Source organism: Haemaphysalis longicornis, unplaced genomic scaffold (genome assembly GCF_048455015.1).
Source record: "Haemaphysalis longicornis isolate Haplotype H1 unplaced genomic scaffold, Haemaphysalis longicornis Haplotype H1 scaffold_9, whole genome shotgun sequence".
NCBI classification, from domain to species: domain Eukaryota; kingdom Metazoa; phylum Arthropoda; class Arachnida; order Ixodida; family Ixodidae; genus Haemaphysalis; species Haemaphysalis longicornis.
This window is the reverse complement of record NW_027526460.1, coordinates 29,210,685-29,233,487: the sequence shown is the minus strand read 5'-3', so window position 1 is coordinate 29,233,487 and position 22,803 is coordinate 29,210,685. Positions and strand designations below refer to the sequence as shown.

The 22,803-nt window shown below is 46.6% G+C and overlaps 1 protein-coding gene across 2 annotated transcripts; it reads left to right on the top strand.

Annotated features, from left to right (window-relative positions):
• The first annotated feature begins 4,974 nt into the window (after positions 1-4,974).
• Positions 4,975-14,044, top strand: Reptor-bp (REPTOR-binding partner). 2 transcript variants are annotated; one of them, XM_077683717.1, is made up of 3 exons: positions 4,975-5,129; positions 10,587-10,841; positions 12,902-14,044. In XM_077683717.1, exons 1-3 carry the CDS (start codon positions 5,085-5,087, stop codon positions 13,001-13,003), a joined length of 402 nt encoding a protein of 133 aa, XP_077539843.1. In that variant the 5' UTR covers positions 4,975-5,084; the 3' UTR covers positions 13,004-14,044. The 2 variants fall into 2 exon arrangements, with proteins under 2 accessions (XP_077539843.1, XP_077539841.1); XM_077683715.1 differs by having other exon boundaries at positions 10,587-10,850.
• The last annotated feature ends 8,759 nt before the right edge of the window (positions 14,045-22,803 follow it).

Below are 22,803 nucleotides of genomic sequence, written 5' to 3'. Positions count from 1 at the left end.
CCCGAAGAATGGGCCAACAGAATAGAGAGTAAACCTTTACCCCGGAACATGAAACCAGGACGCAATGATGGCCGCCGAGCAGCGCGTACAAAGACCATCGTAAAGGAAATAGACTGAGAAGAAGATTACATATCGCTATACACCGACGCAACAATACCTAAGGGCACCACAAGGGCCACCCTGGCGATAACAACACGGAGTGAACTCGTCACCTGCGCCTCCATCAAGACGTCCCATCCAGAAGTGGCCGAAGAAACCGCAATTGCGCTTGCACTAACGCAACCACAAGTAAAGAAAATAATCACGGATTCCCAAAAGGCATACGCCAGCTACAGAGCAGGTTGGGTGTCTCTCGAAGCACTTAAGGTACTCAAGAAATGCCGCACTCCCACCATTGGAAAGGTGGAGCTTATATGGACGCCGGCACACTCCGGGTTGGAGGGCAATGAACTAGCCCACCAACTCGCCCGAGAAATGGAATACCGGACAGAGGAGTCAGAGCCACGCGCCATCACCAGCTATAGCGACATAACGCACTACTATAAAGAACAAAGAAAGCGGTTCCCTGACCCACACAAGTCACTGAACCGAGACCAACAATCAATATACAGACAGATACAGGCTAGGTCCTTTCCACACCCTCTCCTTCAAAATAAGATGTTTCCTGAACGCTACACCCGAAATTGCCCCTTTTGTAAAAAAGAACTCGGCACGCTCCGCCACATAATCGGAGAATGTTATTTTACCAAAAACACCCCTCCACCCCTCAACCATTCCCCCACTACCCCCTCCCTCACCGAGCGATGGAAGACCTTGCTGATCAGCCCCTCTCTGGAAGACCAAATCAAGCTGGTTGCCAGGGGACAAGAGGCCAGAGAGGCATATGGGTCTCAAGAATAGGGAACCACTCCCATCGACGACGCCGGGAGAAGACGTCGTAAAATCGGTTCAATAAAGTTGTTTCTCTCTCTCTCTCCTCTTGCAACAATCCAACTCCTCCTGCAAAAGCTTAGCCCTCAAGTATCCATCACAATACCACGGCCGCTGGATGACGCTCTCATCTAGCGGCCGTGACAATACTATGGACCGCTGCTCACAGCGGGATGTTGGGGAATGACACAGCTCATGCCGTGGCCCACGGAATCTCCAGCAGGCGAATCATCAACGCTAGTCATCACTAATCCCCTTAAAACCACTGAAGACATCTTCACCCACTACAAACATCTCCGATACATGCATCCTCCACTGCACCCATCCTTCACTCACGCACAAGAACATATCTGGCGTCGCCTACAGATACTTCCTGTTGCCCCATTTGAGCCCACACGCTAGTACTAGGGTTGCCACCTTTCCCGGAAGAAGAAACCAGCTCAACGGGATGGGGGAGTGCTATATAGAGTTTTGAATTTGTGTTAAAAAACAGACGCCAGGTTTTTTTTTTTCCATGAAATGCCATTTATTGTAGCGTTTTCCTACAGAGAAATCCACATAAAGTTTGTACTGAGAATGATTGAGATTTTGGTTATTGCTCTGAATGTGCTGCACTGAAAAGTAACCGCACTTGCTGACCGCGCCGGCGGCATTTCGTTGTGTTGTTCCGGCCCTTGGTCCCCTTCCATCTCAGGAACCGCGCTGGGCCACACATTTTCTCGGCTCGCGTGTCTTTGCACAGATTGACGGCGCATACGTAGTTTCTGTATTGACGTTTACAAAATGCCAAAAAGAATACTCGCGGCACTATGGCCACTTTTGTAGAGACCGGCATCGCGCGCCCCGCTGTCTAAAAAACCCTAGCTAGTACGCCTACAACTGTCAACCATGTCATACCCCACTAGAGGCACTATATAATAAACCTGATTAGTGGCTATATACCCCACTATAGGCACTCTCCACCTTGTCATTGAATGTCCACACTCCCTTCCGGTACACCCCTACTAGGGTGGCTAGACACCCTAGTAGGGGTGTACCGGGTGTACACCCATTATAGACACCCTACCCCTACTATCACGCACGCTGTCTCGCGTTCAGTGGGAGAGGCTGCTCATTAGCTCCAAGATCAAACTATGCTGGTCGACCAGGCGGTGACGGCGGCGTTCTCTCGCGGCCTACTGGACAAATGAGGCTGACAGCAGGGGTTTCCCCAGGCATCGAATCAAGGGGGGGTGTCTCAATGGCTCTGGGGGGGGGGGGGGGGGGTCATAAACTAGAAAAGCTGTTTTTTATCCCACTAGTTAAATAATAGACGTCTGTTAAACAAACGCTCATCCCTGTGACGTACGTTTTTCATTTTCTATATATATATATATATACACACCTGAGAGGCGGTGCTTTTTATTCAATCTAAGAAAAAAACAAATTTAGAGAAATTAATTTTTTACCATGAAAGGTCCGTATTCAGTTTTTTTTTTATTTCTCGCCATTTTTCAACGTATAAGGACATTTTCGAACTTGTTACCAGGGCCAGTGACCAATCTTTCACATTGACCAATCTTCAGATACTCCACCCTACTGCCTGCGGACAATTCTGGCGCCCCCTTAGGTAAACTTGCCTCGACCGTGGGACTGTCCTGCATACTCGCGTTTCCGCTGCCTCCATTGGACCATTTTTCCCTGGGCACCCACGTCACTCCCAAAATCACTTCAAGCGAGTGGGGAATTGCTGCGTCCCCCGCGTGGTACTCCACTTCGGCGTATTAAAAATGGCAGTAAGGCACACCCCCGAAAATATCTGGGTTTCGGAGAACTCGTGCACAAAATGTTCTCGTCCTGCAGTTGCTCCCGCACCCACCCGTCACCCGTACCATTCATATGAATGTCACGGTAGCAGGCCAAAGTTTCCGTGACTAATCTGCGGCCGTTGAAGTTCCCCTTTTCCTTTACTTTTTTAGGGGCGAAGCTCCTAAAGCCATGGGCCTGCCCATCCCTTGTGTCTCGTGGTACGTAACCGCCGCATGCTTTCGGAGATGTCGCAAAGTGGGCCGCGTTGCACGCGCAAGAACCGGCTGCAACCGGCAGCGCAAACTCGGCACCGGGAGCGCGAGCTTGTCCGTGTTCGCCAACGGAGGCGCGAGCGCACGTGCACTGCGAGGGGGAGATCACGCAAGAGATCACGCCACGAACGCAGGCAGTCGTTCTCGGAGATCGAACGAGACGCAAGGACCTTTGCTCGTTTCCTCTCGTCTTGTTCGGGCACAAGTTCGCCCTAAATAAAAGTTCTTTCTTTACCGTTGTGTCCCATCCAACGTGACAAATTGTGGTGGAGGTGCGGGGTAGTCCTCGATGGCGCGGGGTCTTTCACCAGGTCTGGGCCTGGGAGCATTGACTCCGAAAATAAAAGTTGATTTGTACAATGTACGCACACAGTCTTACGTCTTTCTTAATGATGTAATGGGCGAACTTTCACGGGAGAGTTACGGTTACCGATGATCTCCCCCTCTCGAGCTTCGCCCCACTTATCATCATTCATTCCGTGGCTATGGCGTGATTTTTTTTTTCGCTACTCCCTGACTGGTAGCAATGTGCTCGCAGCGTGGTCAGCCTCAAACCACTTTGCCCCTTTCCTTTGAAAGCCTTTTTTGTGTGCACATACGAACTTACCATGAGCTGTCGAAAAAAGGGAAATAAATACGTGCGACGCTAACAGCAAGCTCGGGGTGCGCACTTTTGTTTATTTTGCCCGAGGCTACTGCCAAGAATAGCAGACGGGCAGCCCGCGCATGCGCAGATCGATACTGAAAAAGGTCTATTCAAGGACTCACAAGAGTGAAATTTGGGGATTCAAGGGGGGTGTCCAGAAAAGCTAGGGGGCGTCTACACACCCCTTAGGGGGGGTGTATGGAAATCACTGGCTGACAGTGTACCCGCCCCCTCCTTCTCCTTTGCTCTATAGTAAATGTTTATTCATAATAATCGGGGACATTGTAAAATGGACAATATTCGGGTTGAGAGCAGCGTCGAAGCCGCATAAGCATTTATTGCACATCGCGTGACAGAAAAAAGTCGTCATTTGATGATAAGCAAATACAGCGGCCTTGTCCGCACACTTCCCAAAAATTCTCGTGCCTTACCCTCCCCCAGCCACCCTGGGATTTCAAAAACGCTAGCCTTTCGAAGCTTCATTGCGTAATCACTAAGCCGTACCACTACCATTCGTTATCGTTATCGTTAGTCACTACCATTGCCTAACGATAAAAAAAAATACATGTACATTCTTTATAACTATGTATACGTGGTGTGTAAATCTTCGCTGATAACCCACCTTCACAGAGTGGAATGGCAAGTAATTTTTTTTCCTTGAAGTTGTTTTTTGCTGCAATATTAAAACTATGTTGAGAGTCAATCTCTCGAACGATGGCGACAATGTCTTATTGGGCCGGCGCTGGGACGACGAGGACGGTGGTTTTTGTTGTCACAAGATTCCTTGACGGAAAATGACTGCAGACGCGAAAACCCATACAATCGCTATTGCTACCTGGCGGCCAGGACAATAATGAGACGAACCATCGGTGAATGCAATGTATTTACAGTATTTACATGGCGGCCACGGAAGAGCCCGCGCATGCTACGCGCCACACACACCTTTCTCCTCGGGCGTGGCCACTGCACCTAGAGTGCCTCGATGCGCGCGAGCGGAGCGCGCGAGCATCAAGGCACCCTAACAGCACCATGTTCCACTCGCGCCATCATCGCCTTCTTGTAACAATATGATAAGAGCTTCGCTGTAAAGATATCATTGTTCACATTCCCTTTTTCGCAAGAAAAAGAAAATGGTCGGTGATTTTCATTTGGTTCGAATTTAAAATGCGCGCGCAAACCCGAAGAAGCAGAAAACTACTGCGTACAAAATAAATGTTCGATATTGCTTATAACATTATGTTACTACTGTTATAGTTAAGTGAAATTTCATAAAAAGTAGTCTATTTATTGAAGCATTTTCTCAAGTTTACTACGAGACTACAGCCACTAGAGCTGCGACTTGCTGGCCGAAAGACGTCCAAACATATGACGGTGTAAACAGATCCACGTTGGCTGGAGTGATGTGAAATCGTTTGAATGCATTCGCAAGAGAAAATGTCATTCGGATAATGCAGATGGAAACGGATCAGTACGAGTTCGAATACGTGAAAAAGGTAAGTGTTGTTTAATGCACCTTTCAGTAATCTAACATGGATGAATCGAGCGTTTCACAATGACGGCCGTACTCGCAACTTGACACGATCGAGCGCGTGCTTATTGAACGACATTCCTGCTATTCGTAGCTCCCGTGCATTTAGATCCGTGTTCGCGGCTAACCGTTTACAATTCACGCACAGTTATTTATGCTGCTCTTGCACTTTTGCTGTCGTGTAGTTGTATAACAGAATGGCGGACATTTCCATGCATGTAGTGGCAAGCTCGTGTTATGATCCCTAAAAGTCCTACGTATCGCGGTTCATTGCACGCCAATAATCTGCGAGTTTCCGAGTCGTCGTGGTCACTCTCGTTTCTAATTTATAAATTCCACTGGCGTTTGATTGTGGCCGATGTTTTCTGTGGATGTCCCCCGTGAAAGTGACTATTTTTTTGCGCGTCCCTAGGTCCGGTTGTCAGTCATGTGGTCCAATATTTTTCGGGTGCCCGAGACACCGTTTTTCATTTCTCCTTGTTTTTCGTGCAGCGTGTGCTTGTCATAGGTTATGTCGTGTGAGTGTCAGTCATCTGTGGTTTGTTGTTCCAGTCATTCCGTCGAGGCGATTTCATTTGTTTTTTCCTTGATTCAACTCCGTCCTGTCCCTAGTTCCTAGGTACTTTTCTGAGCGGCACACAAGCGGAGCCTGTCGTCGGTTTTCCGTCACGACAGCTGTGCGTGCGGGAAGGCGTCTGCGCTAGTGGTGGAGCCAACTGTGATCGTAGCAATCGTAGACAACTCTGTCGCTGATCCCTGGTCATACCGAAGCGATCGGCGCGAATTTTGTCCCCTTCGCAGGAACAGTTGCGTACCTTTAGCTCGTACCTGCACGTAGCTGGACGTTGCGGTCAGCCTTGACGTCCCGTTTGTGTGTTGGCTGAGACTGGTCGCCGCACTCTTGAAATCGTTGCGTAGACCCTAGAAGATCGCTTGAGATTTCACAGTCTTGCCGTGCCCGTGACGAGCCTGCCAGCACACTACGTGCGAGTCGTTGAGTGGTACGAGACGGAGAGGTGTAGAGAGAGAGAGAGAGAGAAGCCTCTTCCCTAGCAGCCACTCTCAGGCCTGGCGTTCAAGCTCTGCGACGGCAGCGGTTTGTGGCAAGTTTGCAACGTAAGTTCACACGCTACTGTGCCCCGTATTGCGACGCGACGCTGTGTTGCCGCGAAGGAAACAACGCCTTCGACCAAAAGAATCCCGACCGTGTGTAAGTGGTGACGTTACTGTAGTACGCAACTTTGCAATTGCGGCGTAGTTTCTAGTTGCCCCTACGCGTCGGCAGCTTATTTTGCGTTCATATACAGCTTCGACTGGCGTTGTAGCGGGACAAACATGCTTTGAGAGGTCATTGGTACGTGCTGGCTCGCCGGCGCTCCTCAGCGGCCTAGTAGTGTCTGTAGTTGAGTGCACGTTCTTCTGTGAACCGGTCGATCAAACAAGCGCCGATTTAGGAAAGCAGACGCCGACATGACGCAGCGCCGCTCTTTTGCGCGTCACATCGCTCGTGACGCCGCCGTTCTTTCGGCGGGCCTATAAATTATCGCCGGTCGCGCTGCCACAGCCCATATTTTGCGTTCACAGCCCGGCTCGTGTATTTTTGCCGTCAGCGATATTTCGCGCTTATCTCGTTCAAAGATTTTCGGAACTGAAATTGCCGTTCACGCCCAAACCAGGGATGAAGCTTTAACCTCACCAAATGACTTTTAATGTGGCAGGGAAGATGAGTTTTTGTAGTTGGGTTGGTGTTATAAATGCTGTTTCTTTCCGGCTACAATGTTGATCCTGGATTTGTTCATTTCCCAGCCACGATCATTTCGTTTTTCGTAGCGTATGTTATCAGTCTGCACCGAGCGCGCGTAATTATGTGCTGCTTTAAGACCTTTCCTTCGTGGTTATTTGGACGCTACTTAGAATTGTAACTGGGCAGAAATGCATAATGTTTTATTGTATGGTGTTCTGAATGAACGTTGTGGACGTGGGCCAGACCTGTTTACTTTGCAATTTGAGAAAGAGTGAAGGAGATGAAATATTCTGGGGCTGCACATCTCACCATTGATGATCATTCTCAGTCTTCTGGCAGGGGCTGTTGCTTGTAACAGACAACTTGTGTGCATATGTGAAGTAACTCATGTATGAGGACATAGTCATAACCCAACCAGCAGTCAAAAAAAAAAAAGGAAGAAAAAGCTCTTTTCATTTTGCCAACATGGTGCTACAGACGCAGTCGAAACGATTTTCTCATCTTTCATTACTATCATGACAGCACGTAACAACAGGTGGTGGCAACTATCTGCTGCTGTGAGGCAGAGCTGACCGATTTTTTGGACCTAGAGGGGAACGAAAAATAGTCCAAATAAAAGAGCAGTCCAAAAAATCTGCGAGTCGGAAAAGTAACCCTTATTTCGTTTAAATAGGACTGATCACAATCCTTGTGATGGTGTGCACAATGCACAGGCGGTGGAATGTACCCCGTGAACCATAATCACCACAATGGCTACCAATCAATTAATCATGCACCCCTTCGTCTAACGACAATGATGGTTGAACACGAAGCTTTCTCGTGATGGATTCTTTGCTTTTCGCCTGTGTTCAGACAGAGTTCGGACCATGTCGAAAGGGAGCAGTCAGATGGACACCGGCTTCATAATGCGAGGGACCTAGGTTCGACTCCGCCCACTGAAACCTTTTTTTATCTTTCACTTCACCTTTGATCATTCATAATCATTGTCGGAAAAAGTTGGCTTTCCTGCTGGGCATTTTTGCGTTACAGACGTCATCAGTGAGAACACCAGAGCTTCGCTTTAAAAAGAACAATGTGCATGACGGGTGACACAGGACAAACCTGATTATGATGTTCCTTATAAGTCAGCGTCCCCTGGTGCCTAAAAACAGTGACATCTAAAACATAAACTGCCGACGTATGACCCGTTTCCTGCTTTCTAGATTGCTTCCGCCGCAAACTAATGCAAAATTATGGCCCCTCGAGGTCAAGGTTTGTTACCTCGCCGGGAGTCAAGCCAATCCCCATCCAATCCGAAGCTAGACAGGTGGCTTAGGATTCAAAACGGTGCCGTCCTGGGGTCGCACCGTGGCTCTGTCGCAGAAAATTTTGTCTGGAAAATCAAACCCTTAGCTTCATTTTGTCCGAATATCCGTTGTTCATATACGTTACTCCTATCAGATGACTGGCAGTTCCTAAGGAAAGATCCGGAATATCCAGCAAGTCCAAATTTTTGGGTTTGAAGAAACAGTCGGCTACTGTAGAAGCAGGTAGTAGCACCTTTTAATAGGTAACCACATGGAGCGATTTTGTTAAAACGAGCAACAAGTGTAGCTTGATAGTTTACAGTGGACTATTAGTTTTCGAATGACAGCGACAATCTGTTGCCCACGCTACATAATATTGTTATGGTCGAAACATTAGTGCTAGCAGAGATGTTTATTTATGTGCACGGGCGAACTTGTACCCACAAGTGAGTTGCAACATTTAGCCTTTGCCGCACTTTTGAGCTCTTCATCCTTCTCCTCTTCTCTGGCTCACCTTCGTCTACATAAGTTAAAGTTTATTTGCCTATTTATACATTGATAACATGAAAAGGGCTGAGGAAAAAAGCTGCCAAAGCAGCTTGACGGGCCCACCAGCCCCTTGACTGCTACCCCCCCCCCCCCCCTCCCCTCCCCTCCCCTCCCCTCCCAAAAACTCAAGCAGATTATGAGCCATGGCAATATACTGCTGCCAGGCCTCCGTTGCTGTCGCTCACTTCTGGCTGGCCAGATGCAAGTGACAGTGATTTTCTAGCGGAAGTAGACTTGGGCATTGTAGGATAGGAGCGGTTGGATATTCCTGCTGTAGGTGAATTAATGAGGGGGATGATGGTGGATTGTAATTTGTGTGCAAATGTACAACATATGTATGTATATGTTGAGGGAGATTTATATGGCAATCTACACAGTAAAGAGGGGGACGAGGACTTGCTCATCTTCCTGTGGTTAAGGAGGCTATAGTGATTTCAGCAAATGTTTGTTTTTTTACCAGCCTGCAAATTTTAAATTAAATGTAGGCCACCAAAAAAACTCCTTAGTTTCTGTGGTGACCTGTGAGGGAATCGCCGTTCCTGTTCATGTCGTTCATTAATGTTCCAAGTTGACATTACCGTCGACTGAAAAACTGATTAACACTGAAGCGCTTACAGTCAGAGGCTTATAGCACTTTATTAAAACATTTTTTTGATTTTGTTGCTTGCAAAAAAAAATATGAAAAAGTGCAGAATTGGGATCCAATCTCTATTTCTGCTTTTCACTGACATGAAAAGCAGTGCAACTAGCCACTCTCTTAGAAGAGGCGGAGGGTCGTGATTCTACGTGTCGTTCCACATCTCGTGTTAGTGAGGAGCCGTTCATATTCCACTTAGGAGGGAGCAAATCACAGTGACCGTGATGTGCCGTGATGTATGTTGGGGCCTATCATCATCACTGCCATTTGCATTCTTGGTCAGCGTTAATTGGCGGCAACCACTGGGTGTCATGTAGACCGATGAACTGTTGCTTGGGAGCTGAACATACACACAGAAGTAATATTCTGTGATAAGTAATTATAGCCTGTTTCTTCACAATGGACTGGGTACGTGGTATGATGAAATGACAAAAAAGGACGGGATGAACGGAAAGAAAACACCACACAGCGCTGTGTGGTGCCTTGCGAGCACCCCTGTTTTGTTGTAGCTGAAAGGCAAGTGTATTGGCGTATCACCTGGGGACAGAAGTTGAACTCTGCTGAACATTTACTTAATAACACAAGTAAATAAAATACAGCTTGCTTTTCAAATTAGGGAACATTAAATTAGGTAATGTTTACTAATGTTTCGACACTTTTTTTTTTTTATGATTCACGGCAGCAGCCCCAAACTTTTGAGTACTACTTCAGCTTTTCGTCAGCAGATGACAGGCTAATCCACTTGCCCGTTTGCCATCTGCGTACCCTACTAGAGACACGGGAGGCAGTTCTGGCCAGCTCAACATTTGGAGGACCAGATAAACTTGGTCTAAGGAGCTAGGCATGGTGCTGCTGAATCTGGAGCCCTGGGCATGGGGCCCCTCCCACAAGCCTCCCTCTAATCCTTTTAACCTCTCTCCTCCCTATATTTTCTAAAATAGAGTTTTCTACTACTACTACCGTTCGCCGTCTTCGCAGGAGGCCAATGGCAGACCTCTTTGTAACGTTGAGCCTATGTAGAGTTTCGCAACTGGTCTGTATTGAGTAACTTTTAAAGACGGCAGTGTGCCGTGGTGTGCATGGTTTCGTATCCTGGCACACTTCACCCTGTGCAGTAGAACGGACTTCTCCTCCTGCCGTCTTTCATCAGCTGTCGCACTGTGAAGGCTGTGTGAAGGAGGGTGCTGTGGTCGGGGTGCCGTGCAGGAGCGAGCGGAGGAGGAGAGTCGCGGAGGCAGGCGGGGCCGGCGCAGCTCGGGCAGCTCTGTGGGTTCCTCCTCGGCGGCGGCGGCAGCAGGCGGGCGCAGCAGCAGCGGCGGCAAGCGGGGCGACATGCGAGCCAAGCTGGAGCGCAGTCGGCAGAGCGCACGCGAGTGCCGTGCCCGCAAAAAGCTTCGCTACCAGTACCTGGAGGAGCTCGTCGCTGACCGGGAGAAGGCGGTGCTGGTGCTGCGCAACGAGGTGGAAGTGGTTGGTATCTCCTGCCCCCCCGCTGGCCGTTCTCTTCCTGAAGAGAGGACACGGTTGAGAGCGGGAAGTTTAATCGGGCTCCTTGCTTTGGCTGCAAGGTTAAGAACGTTGAATGCCAGGCCAGGTGCACTTGTTGCACCATTAGGTCGTGAAAGACGAGCCAGTTTGCTATGTTCGCGTTTTGGTATTGCCCTGTTTGTGAATGCGTATTGCTTGCAGTGGCTGTGGTCCCTCAATTAGTGGGAAGAAAAAGAAACCTCACAGAATCATAGTGTGGAATATCTGGGGAAACGGGTGCGCACTTTCTAAGCCAGTTTCAACCTGTGTATCCCATATCAGGGCATTACACGCGATGGCTAGGGGGATTTCAGCCCCCGAAAGGGGGTCAAGAGCTTGTGTGCGTAGAACTTTAATGTGCTCAGAGGCTGCACAAGCAAGACATCATGTACATCTAAAGGTGGTTGTATCTTGTCTCTTGTTGTGCATACCCGTCACGATGGCCCAGTTTCCAGGGCGTTGTGGCCCTGAATCAAGGACACGAGCTCTATCCCTGCTGCAGTGGCTGCTTTTCAGATGAAAGCGAAAAGTGAAAATGGCTGTGTGTCAAGCTTTCAGTGCGCAATAAAGAACCTCAGGTCATAGAGTTTCATAGTAATATGTACTAGAGGGAAATCTGCACCACTGTCTAGGGGAGCCGCGCTTCAGCAAGCATTGTGTCATGTACCGGGCAGGCACATTCCACTTGTCCTTGGCATGGCTCATGAACAGGCTGAAAAGTTGGCTCTGGCTGTGAAAAATCGACACTATTACTGTAGAAGGTTCATGAAATTTGTTTTGTTATTATAAAATTGAACCTCCAAAAATTAATTTGTCAGTGATTATGTAGAAGCTTCATGCACGACGAACAAGAAAAAAATTTTACCCTTTTTTGTTGATTTTGGCTTTGAGACAAAAAAGAAGCCATATGGTTAGCTAAGCCAAGTAGGCGAGGAACGTCGCTAGCGGCAATGGCGCCGCCCACGGCGGCCCGCAACTGCAGCGACAGATTTCCCTCTAGGATATATTAGTATGAAAATCTATGCCTCAGGTGGCCAAAATTAATCTGGAGCCCTGCACTACAGCACCCGTCATAGCCCAGGGGTAGCTTCAGCGTGTTAAACCTTATAATTAAAATTAGTTGTCATGCATGATCAAAATTGCCGCTGAGTTGGCAGAGTCCAACAGGTCAGCTGTGAAACCGAGGGATACAATGCTTGCTGTGAGAAGGGCACTTTCTGGGACTTGGCCCTTCGAAATCCTAACAAAGCCAGCCTGCCTGTTTTGAGGCTGGAAAGCATAAGCAGGAGGCACTGTGCCAAGCACTGCATCTGTGTGGTAAGGCTGGGTTATGCTGGTGCAAGTAGCGCTGAACTGCGACAGTAGCGATTTTTTGTACCAGGCGGGTGATGGGCAAAAGCAAGGAGGCAGTGACATACTAGCACTGCAAGGTTGAGCTTGACGTGGCATTGATGCAGAACTGGCTCTTGGCCATTAGAGCCGGACCTCTGGGTCAGCTAGGTGGAATTGGTCGAGGCAGATGAATGACAGGTACTGACTGAAAGAAGTAGTGTGGCCCATGTCAGGTGCGAACAGGACAGCAGGAAACGGCATGTGTGTTCATATGGTCAGGTGAACTACTAGTGGGGGATACATCCAAAATTAAGTCCAGAGAAACCCAGGGGTGTACAGAGGCCATGACTGCTCTATGCCCTGGAGGTGAATTCTTACAAGTTACGGCCGCAGTCTTGAATATGGTGTTGTACTGGCATTACCAACGGATGTTTCCGTTGATTTGGGAGCCACGTGATTACGTTTGAGCCAAAGAAAAATAGGGTAGATTCACCTTCGCTAAGCAGCATGGCTGAGTGGAACGTTGCTCAAAACGTCGTCGAGCGCTGTTTTATTTATATTCCTTTAACAAGGCAAGGTTTTGAAGTTGGGAGACGGGTTGTCTTTAGAAGTGGCACTGCATCACGTTCCCGACGTGCCCTGTGCGATGCTTCTCGTTGCAGTACCGGCAGTACTTCCAGCAGATGGACCAAGGCAACATTCCTGAGGCCGTGCTGCAAATCTTGGCAGAAGAGCAACAGCCAGCACCGTCGCCACATGAGTGATGGACTGGGCCCCGTGCGGAACTCCCGTGAAGCTGCCTGCCGCATTTGGGGGATGGGAGCGTTGTGCCGCACACGCATTTTTGGGACAGGTATTTGTTTGCGACATTCAAGTAGGGCCCCATTCTCTTCAGGCTTTCCGTCAGCGTTTAAACAGTTCGTAGCGTAGACATACCCGGCATATTTCAGGCAACGTCGTATAGCACTGTAGTCGAAAACCCGTAATTTAGAATATGTTCCTCCGGGGCTATTTTTGACACCACTGGGAATATGGAAGTGGTGGCAGGATTTTTTTGTTTTTCTGATTGGCTCCAATGGCTGTCATGTAGTATTTAATACTGGAAGCGTGTGACAGAACTTGAAGGGAATCGGAAGAAACTTGCAGCCACGATTCCCTTATTCAGAGCATAAAGTTTTTGCATTGATTATGTGTTGTGCGGTTGTAAAATTATTTCATAGTAATGTTACAGCTGCATTACGCCAAACAGCTGTAATGAAAACGTGTGGAGCGGCAAGGTTCTGGGCATTGCACATCATAATCACAACTGAAAAAAAAAAAAAAGCTTCAGCGTATCTGCAAGTTGTGTGGTCCTAATATGAATATTTAACCTCATTGTTGACCGCTTTATTTATGAAGGAAACCTCTGGACGTGTTACAGGCACTTATGACTTAGTCCTTATTTACCTGCATAGAATTAATGATTTTAGGGTGATGTCAATCCAGTTTCAACTTTTTTTGCTGTTCATGTTGGTCTGGTTGGCAGAAGAAAATATTTGTCTTGTTGGCAGAGCTAAGTATTTATACCTTGTTTAAGTTTTAAAGTTTTATCTGCATTTCAGGCGTGTTAGGGAAACATCCCCTCTGGTGTTGCAAGTCAGCACTCGTCAAACGTTTTATGAGGACTGCACTCCATGCAGGTGTGATTGCATTCGATTTCGAGCCTGGCATTATTGCATGTTCCTGCTGTCATCAGGAGCTATTTTTATTGTTGTGTTTAAAATGGGCAGTGACTATGCGTAAATAAATGCGTGTGCAAAATTTAATTCTCGTATGCTGTGTTTACTCTGACCTAATCCCTGCAGAGTTTCATTTCTAGCATTTAGTGAGTGCCTTTGGTGTGATTGCAGCTGTGACACAGGGCAGTTGCAACCCAGTGGCAAGATTTAAAGCGTGCATCTCTTGGGCGTACGGGAACATTGCACATGGGGTTAACGGCTACACAAGGTGTGGTCTGGGAGTGTTTGACACTAAGACTGGGTAGTGATAAAGAACAGCTAGCCTCGAGTCTGATGTCAGCGCGGAGCTAGGAAATGTCATTGGACGTTGGATATGTTGAACTCACTCATCCAGTGATGACTTCTCTATTTCCAACAAATGCTTGTTCCAAAACTGGTGGTTGTAATGCTGGTTTTGATGTAATGCATTGGAAACATGAGGAGAGCAGCCCCAGTCTCGTGTATTTTAGATTTTAAAGACGATAGTCTTTCTTGGGCTGTTTAATGCAGATATTTTGGTCGGTCTATATGTCTGTCTGTGACTCGGTTCAGCCATCCAGCCAAAGTGAAATAAAATCTGCGCAATAGTCTTATATACTCACAGCCAAATCTAAACGTCGTAAGTCCGTTGTCAGTGTTGATTGATTGTAGGGTTTAACGTGCTGACGCAACGCAGGCGATGAGGCACTGTAGTGGAAAGCTCCAGATTAATTTTGACCACCTGGGGATCTTTAACATACGCCAAAATCTTGTACACACGGGCGTTTTTGCTTTTCGCCTCCATCAGAAAAGCAGCCGCGGCCAGGAATTGAACCCATGTCCTCGTGCTCAGCAGCGCGACGCCTTTGGTGTCAGTGTTCATACGTGTCAACATTGTTGAACAAGAACAAGACATCACGCAAACATAAGTTGGAAAATCAATACATAAGTGATATATATTTGCAGTGTTCCGTTATTAAAAAATTCATGGATGCTTGGTTTTTTGCGATAGCAAATGAAATACTACATCAACGGCAGAAAACCGCCGCCTGCTGTTGCCAGCGCTACCTCCTGGCGGCATTTAAGAAATCAAACTGCAATAGCAACGAAAGGTTCCACTAGATGGGATCCACGTTCCACTTGGAACGCTTGTGCAGTAGGGCACCGTAATTCTATAAATGTTGTTATAGGGCGCCTGAATTCACGCGCGTCTCTGCCGTACGGCAGCGCTTGCATCGAGGCAGCCGACTTGGAGCAGCGGAACGCGGTAAATTTAAATTGACTTGAGCAAACCTCTAGTGTGCTATCTTGGGAGAAACAAGATGGGAAAGGAACAGCATGAGAGGTGAGCGGGAAAAAGAAGGGAGGCCTTTTAAATGCAAAGCATTTTTTTAACTCGCAATGTCACCCGTTCTAGGCGTCCGTAGTAGTCCGCATCGCTCGCAGGTGCGCCCTCTCCCCCGCTCCTCCTCGCCTACTCTCAGCTCGCATCGCGCGCTCTCTCCGCGGTCTGTTCGCGCCCAACAGGTGGGGGCGCGCGCGTCGCGGGATCAACAACATCTGTGGCGTGATCGTGACGTCGCGATCGTGGCGTGATAAAGGCGGGTGTCGGCGAGGCTGGCACGCACTCATCGCCGCGCTCTCTCGTCAGCAGTTGCCACAAGTGCAACAACATTAACGTAACGCAAATTACTTAACGTCGTGCGCCCCCGGAAATGCTCTGCATTTGATCGTGCCCCTCCCGAGGGGGATGTTTGGCTCGCGAGTGGTTTCTCTGAGCAGGAAGAAACATACCTAAATCTTACGGAGTTCGAACGAATACTTTGAACTGAACATGCCAAAACCAGACCTTACTAGAAACAGTGTGACAGAATAAATCTTACAAGGACGCAATGGCGGGCCCTAAATTTTTTTTACATGGCAGGCCCGCCAGTCGACTATTGTCTTTCGGAGACCTTTGCAATGCAAGGAGCAGATATGCGGCCATTTTTTATTTTTATCTCGTCTCTTTTGCTGCTGTGAAAAAGCAGTGCCTTTCATTTGCAATAATATGTGAGGGAATGTAATTAATTCGAGGCAGGGCTGTAACCGCCTGTGTGCTTGCATGCCACTGGCTGTTTGGCTGCGACAAATCCCAATGGAAATCAGGGGGGAACAGGCAAGCATGATGGGACTAGTGGCAAGCACCCGGGCTGTTTGTGTTTTCAGACGGTAACGTTTAGTTAGCAGTGAAGCTTAAAGGAGAGCAATCTTCTTTGCGAAAGGAGGAATTAACAACCGACTTCACTAAAATTAGCTCCGAGAAGCCGTGAAAAGGGTCCAGATTTTAACTCTAAAACTCTGTAATTTTCACCACGCTGTTGCTGTGTGCATTCACATTTGAAACAGCCACCACATCTAAGCTGCTTAACTCTTTCGTTATTGCGGGAAATTGACCAATTTTGAGGGGTCTAACAAAACATTTTTTCTGTGCTATACTTCTTGGTTAGGCACACATTGCAGTGACATAAAATGCAGATGATTGCACGCGCATTCCAACGACACCAGTTTTAATAATGTTTTCATAAATAATGATTGCGGAAAAAATTGCCGTATTCGCAATTTTTGTCCACGCGTCGCAGAAAATAGGTAAACATTTTGTAGGTAAACATTTCAAAAACCCGTCCTAGAAAAAAGATTGAGTTGCACGATACAATTTTTCAGATATAAAAAAAAATGTTACCCCGCGTGTTGCCCGTGCCTTGTGGTGAAGCCCAACCACTATTTCAAATTTTGCTATTTTGGATGGTTCTCTAGAAGAAATCTGGTGGTTTGGCATTATTAAAGGCCCCAATTAGCCTCCACGTGATGTAAAAACACCTTGTCAACGATTATGACCAGCACAATATTGAAGGCAAGCAAGCGATGCGAAAAAATCCGCTTGAAGTTGAAAACCAAGCTCTTTGGTGGATGCTTGTTGACATTCTGATGATCACTTATCAGTCAGAACTTTCATTTGCGGTCTATTATCAATTTCGGACTCGCTGTGGTGTAGCCCTGCTTGCAGAAATAAGGTACGATGCGCTAGAATCGTGCCCAGCAAGCGACTAGGCACGTGCCTCGTGCCCACCAAGCCGCCGTCGTGCTATGAAGCGAGTCAGCACTACGAGCCTACTACATTGCAGCGCCACCGAACAATTTCGAAAAGAAACAAATACAAGGCTGTTGGAGACTTTGTCAGAATAGACAGTTCTACTAAGCAGCGACATTAGACCTCCGGAAATTCCATCGTATGAAACTGAAACTGGCCGGTGAACAGCTGGCGCTGTTCAAGGCCAATTGGAAGCGTTCTCCTCGTCTGAACTGATACTCGACGACTTGGTGTTATCTTTTGACTTTCAGCGGAAGCTGTTGTCGCAGAAGTAAGGCGTAGATAAAGTGAAAGCACAAGCGGCATGCTTGTTTTGAGGAACAGTAGCGGGCAATGGAGGCCCTTTGGCAAATGAGCCTGTAGTTGCGTAACTGCATAGTACTGGTAGTACCGACAAATATGAATTTCGCAGTGCAAAAATGAAACTGAAACTGGCTGAACATGCCAGGCACACTTGCTAGACATGTGGGGGACGATCAGAAATAAGCTTTGGCAGAATAAAGCTGCCCTTTCTGCAAATCAAAGATCACTAGTGAATAGCTGGTGTCATTTTAAAGTGGTTATCACTTCTCAACGCTGTCGGACTACAAAGCTGACAACATTATTTGGAACTTGACTTGCCAGGAACCTTTTGACAAAAAAAATATTATGGTGATGCAGCCTAACCACGATCTGCATCGTTTTTTGTCGAGTGCAGCAGCCACGCCCCCTTCCTAAAAAACACACGCACCTCAACTCGCAAAAAACGCCGTCAAAAATCTCAATGTCGCTGAAGCAGGAAAATTTAAACTGATTCTAAGAGTGCAGTGCCTAGACTAACCACTGGCCACATTAGGTGTACGAGAAACGACTACAACATGTTGAAATAGGCAATATAAAAATCATCGATCACCGGTGATCGATTTGAGTAGGCGTGGTAACGAAAGAGTTAATACATAGCATCAATACAGCTGTTTGCCACACCATTCAGACTCATTTGGAAAGAGGAGCAAAATTTAAACACTTGCTGAATTGAAGAAGTTGGCCCTGCTAATGAAAATTCCTCAGGTTTGCTACAACACACATTCAGAGGTCATGAGATTTTTTTACTGTGTTTTCTAGACTGCACAATTTCGCAACACTTCCTTTGTAGACAAGCAAGCATAGCAAATGTAGTGTTCAGTTTGGTATTTTGTGTGGCACCTTTTCTTAATCACCTCACCTCGTGTCCACAGGCTCTATGGAAGATGCACAGAAATGTCTTGCGGGTGTATTACGATTGGGAAAATGCAGAAATATCAGAGAAAGCTTACCTAGTCACCAGGAAAATACCTAGCAGCCAGATATATTTTTTTTAATTGTTAAGTTGGGAATGTTATTTGAGGTTTCCAAGTATGCAAACTTTTCAATACGTCACGAGCAGTGCAGTATACTTTTACCAGTTGAATTATGAGTGTTTATTTTTTTATGTTTAAAAACTGCAACTAAAGAAGGAAGTAAAGGTTGACCTTGTTGCACAGCATGTGCTTTTGTGCTGCCTTCACCGCCCGACAGAGAACAATTTTTCGTAGTGACTTCAAGGCATCATAACAAATGATTTCATAAATTTGTTCGAAAGAAAAGCAGTCGGTTTTAATGTGGCAGTGACTTAAAGGAGCCATGAAGAGAAAATGCAAGTTGGTTTTATTCGAAAGATTTCGTGTTTTATAGTGCCCCCAGCACTTGTCCGGATACAAACGGTGCTTTATTCACTGAGAAATTAAACAATTTAGGTTAAAATTTTGATTTTCCCGCTCAATCGTGCGTTTTCGTGGTCCCAAATGACATCACAGGAACCGACCGCTCTGCAGCCTAGAGTACCTTCATTCACGCATCCCCGTACAGGGTAGAGACACGTATACGCTGGCGCCGCCATTTTCGGTTGCTCGCTCGCCGCCGAAGCAAGCCATTGTGTCAAAACCGCGCTAAAATTATCGCCGCAACGCGGTTTACTGAAGAAGTTTGAATCATATTGTCTGTTTCGCGTTGCTAGGTCTCGTGGGAAACGAAAAGAATAACGCGGTTAAGCCCGTTGGCCCAATTGCGGCGGCACGGGACCGTTCAAAGGTTGTCTCCACCCTGTACAGCGGTGTTGGTTTGTTCCCGCGTTTTTTTACGTTCCGTAACCTAGATGGCGCCACCATACCGTGGCAAGCGTTTGGTTTGTTTTTGCCCGCATTTAAACCTGGCTTGTTTTTGTTCTGGGAGAAAATATTCGTTCCCTGAAACAGTGCTCGCTCGACAAATGGGGTCACGTAAGACACCGTTGCTTGCGTCAATCGGCCAGTGTCGTCCGAGACAACCCCAAGCCCCGTAGTGCTGTGCAGCTAAACCAAAGCATGCTGTGCGCAGTACGAACAGCAGAACGCATCAGTACTTCTATGTTTACATGTGCTTTCGTAACTTCCACTGTTTGTCCCATCATTCTTATTACTTTGTAAAGAATGTGCCCTAAATTTAAGCGCAAATCGCTCGTTCGTCTAGTTTGTAAGCTCTACCTAATTTGCGTCTGCTTCTGCCAGCCTCCGCCAATCGCAGAGCTTAGCTCATGTGACATCATAGATTCTGTTGCGGGAAATGAGCTGGTGGGTCGCATGACCATTCCCGTCTTTCCTAATTATGTAGCTTATTTGAGCGAAGTTTACGTTAAAAGTGGTGTCAGTATGATTCTAACGAGACAATCTTTTGAACGAACCAAACTTGTGTTTTCTCTTCATGGCTCCTTTAACTGCAGTTAACATGGTAGTGGTGCTGCCAGTTTTGACAGGCCAAGTTCCTTTTGCATGAGTATTATGTATCAGGGTGATAACTTTATCAGCAATCAGTGGCATTTGTGGCACAGCCATTTTGCCTGCAAGATCTCTGTCTTGCACTGTACTGCTTACTTGCATTGCTAACACAAAGAATGTTTCTGGTTTCACTCCAAGATTGAACCTCTCATAGCTGTCTTTATTTGTCTTGTGCAATCACCAGGTAACAGATTTGGGTGTTTTTTTTTTCTTATCCTCTGTGCCATAGAGTAGTAAAACATCACAAATTGTGAACAAGACAGCGGCTAATTCTAGCAACAATTAAAAAATAGTTGTCAAAACCACCATGTAATATACGAAGCATAGTGTTACTATATTAAAGGCTCCCGACGTCACCTGCAAGAGACCACATTTTGTGAACACTATTTCTTATCATCATCCGCTTTTATTGTGTATCAACGACGGCCGTTTTCTCTTGAAAATTACCTTTTACCTTAGTGGAGATTGCCCAAGAGACCCCATTTCATCTTGCACAAGTAAATCAAGATGGGGTTTTGTAAATGGTTTATGATGCCATCATTGATATCAGCACAACTGCAGCGCAAAGTTTGAGTCATTATTTTATAGCCAGGGTAAAGATATTGGGGTGTGCGTAATACCATTCCTCCATGCATTTGTCTTACTTGTGTTACAACTTGTTCTTACTTGTGTTACGACGCCACAAGCTGTGTAACGATGAAGGCAGGTAACTAAAGAATGCTCTGTGTTAAAAAAAGCTATCTACTTAGAGTTCCCACTTGTTGCACACTTGTTGCTTCTGATATTTTTGTCGGGTAGCAGCTTCTGAACAAGCCACCGCCCATCTACTTTTAAGTTGTGTGATGTCAAAAAAAAGCAGTATGAAGTGCATGCTAGCATTCACATGAAGCGCATGCTAACATTCACACTTTTTTGTCATCTTAATAGCTTATCACGAGATATAAATTAAACCGAGTGCGATATAAACAGAATAGTAGACTAGCCATGCTAAATTGAGCCCCTTAGGTCAGCTTCTTTTTTTCCTTCAGTGAACTCTAACAAGCCAGGGTCCTGAAACTTGTTTTGAAGTTGGTCAATAGGCTCGTGCAGTTCTGAGATTATGCACTCAAGGTCACTTGAGTGAGTACTTTCTCGCGAACAGCAGAAACTTCGCAATTGCAGTGCCGAGTTTACAGACCTTTTGTTGCACTCATTTCGAATCCCTGCCATCCTTAGTGTCACTTTTCTGCATGGTGTGGCAAGGATCGATGCTACTGGTCAGCTTTTCTTATGTGTTCCTGATAACACGCAAGCACTATCTCTGTGTCAGCTCCCTTGGTCAGCACTGTGTCAGCACTTGGAAGAATTCAGTGTTACTTAGAGCATGTTTGCATGCTCCTCTGTTGGTCTGTGCTTAACATTCTTCTTTCTTAGGGTATCTTATCATACACCTTGTGACAAGAGATCACGTTGGCTACTAGGGTCTGCAGCTTTGCACGCACTGAAGCATGCGGTGAAACTGACTTTTTACACAGTCTTCTAGTTCTGTGCTGCTACTGGCCGCAACATTTTTTGTTTGCGTGCCCACAACACATTTTGTAACTCTGCCAATGGATGCATTAATTGCTACAGACTTACCATATTTTCGCGTGTATAACCTGCCCCTGCATATAACCTGCACCCTCACTTTCTGTCAATGAATAAAAAAATATATCCCTGCGTATTTCCCACATATGTTTACATTCGAGGGTGGACCAAATCTACTACTCCTACAACATTACACATTTGTTTATGCAAAAGAACTTACCTAGCTGACTACATAACTAGATGACTTGCCGCATACATTTTTTCAGGTTGGTATATCGTTGAGCTGTGTGTGCAAAATAAGCACTGTCAGTGGGATAACAGTGGCTTAGTCGCTATTACTGCTGTAGGGGCATCACAGCCAAACGCGCATCGCAGTGAAGCTGCATCAAAAGAAATACCATTCATATGATCATCACCTCTACTTCACCCCTGAAATTTTCATTTTTGACATGTGTTATACACGCGAAAATACGGTATTAGGTGGCACCGCGGTGAAGCACGCCACCTCCGGAGTGCAGCCCAGGTGCTGATCTTTACGTCAGTTTTTGTCCATGTTAATGAGTGCTTCCGAAAGCACAGTAAACTGCTCGCAAACAGGCCACAGCTTGTGAGCACCTACTTCCAGCGCATACATTACATGCACTACTTTATTGTGCTCGCAGTAGATGCTGCCATACAGTGAAATGCGAGTGTAAGCTAGAAGTTGTGCAACATTTTTGCTTATGTGCGCATGATCTGTTCTGATGGAGGTGAAAAGTAACTTCTAATGTCTCAGAGAAAAGGAAATATTAATCTTTACAATGTGACCCTGCCTTCTCACTACATCAACAGATTTTTTTGTTGCTGTGCTAAACCGTATGAGCTCCATGTCTAATTGGAACCCCCGACGTTGCGATTTTGCCACCTTGGGGACTCTTGCGCGATTGCCTTCTGTAATACTTGGCTAAGTGTGGCTGCAGCTTCTTCTCTTGATGAGCTCACTTAAGTGAAACTTAGGTTTGTTGAATTGGATTGAGGCAGCATCAAGAAGTGGTAGTGCAAGACCAAGCAGATCACAGCACAGCACCAATGGGAATGCTGACCAGTCGTGCTGTGAGAGGCTAAAGCTAAGCATTTGCAATTATGGCAAACCAAAGTTCATTTATGGACCTCACCGGAGGATGGTTATTACTGTTTTTTGTATACACTGGTAGAAGTGAAATACGTCTGGAATGAAGTAGGATGGAATTGCTTTCGGGACCTGCACAACTGGTGTGTGAGAAACTGTTTTTGTTCTATTGGCCCAGTCACAAGTGGGCCGAAGCTTTGGGTGCTTGAATCTGCTG

Coding starts and splice junctions, on each gene's coding strand:
- Reptor-bp (XM_077683715.1), top strand. CDS start 5,085: ATGCAGATGGAAACGGATCAGTACGAGTTCGAATACGTGAAAAAG. Junction 5,130..10,586: donor AGTTCGAATACGTGAAAAAG/GTAAGTGTTGTT, acceptor GGTGCCGTGCAG/GAGCGAGCGGAGGAGGAGAG. Junction 10,851..12,901: donor TGCGCAACGAGGTGGAAGTG/GTTGGTATCTCC, acceptor TTCTCGTTGCAG/TACCGGCAGTACTTCCAGCA.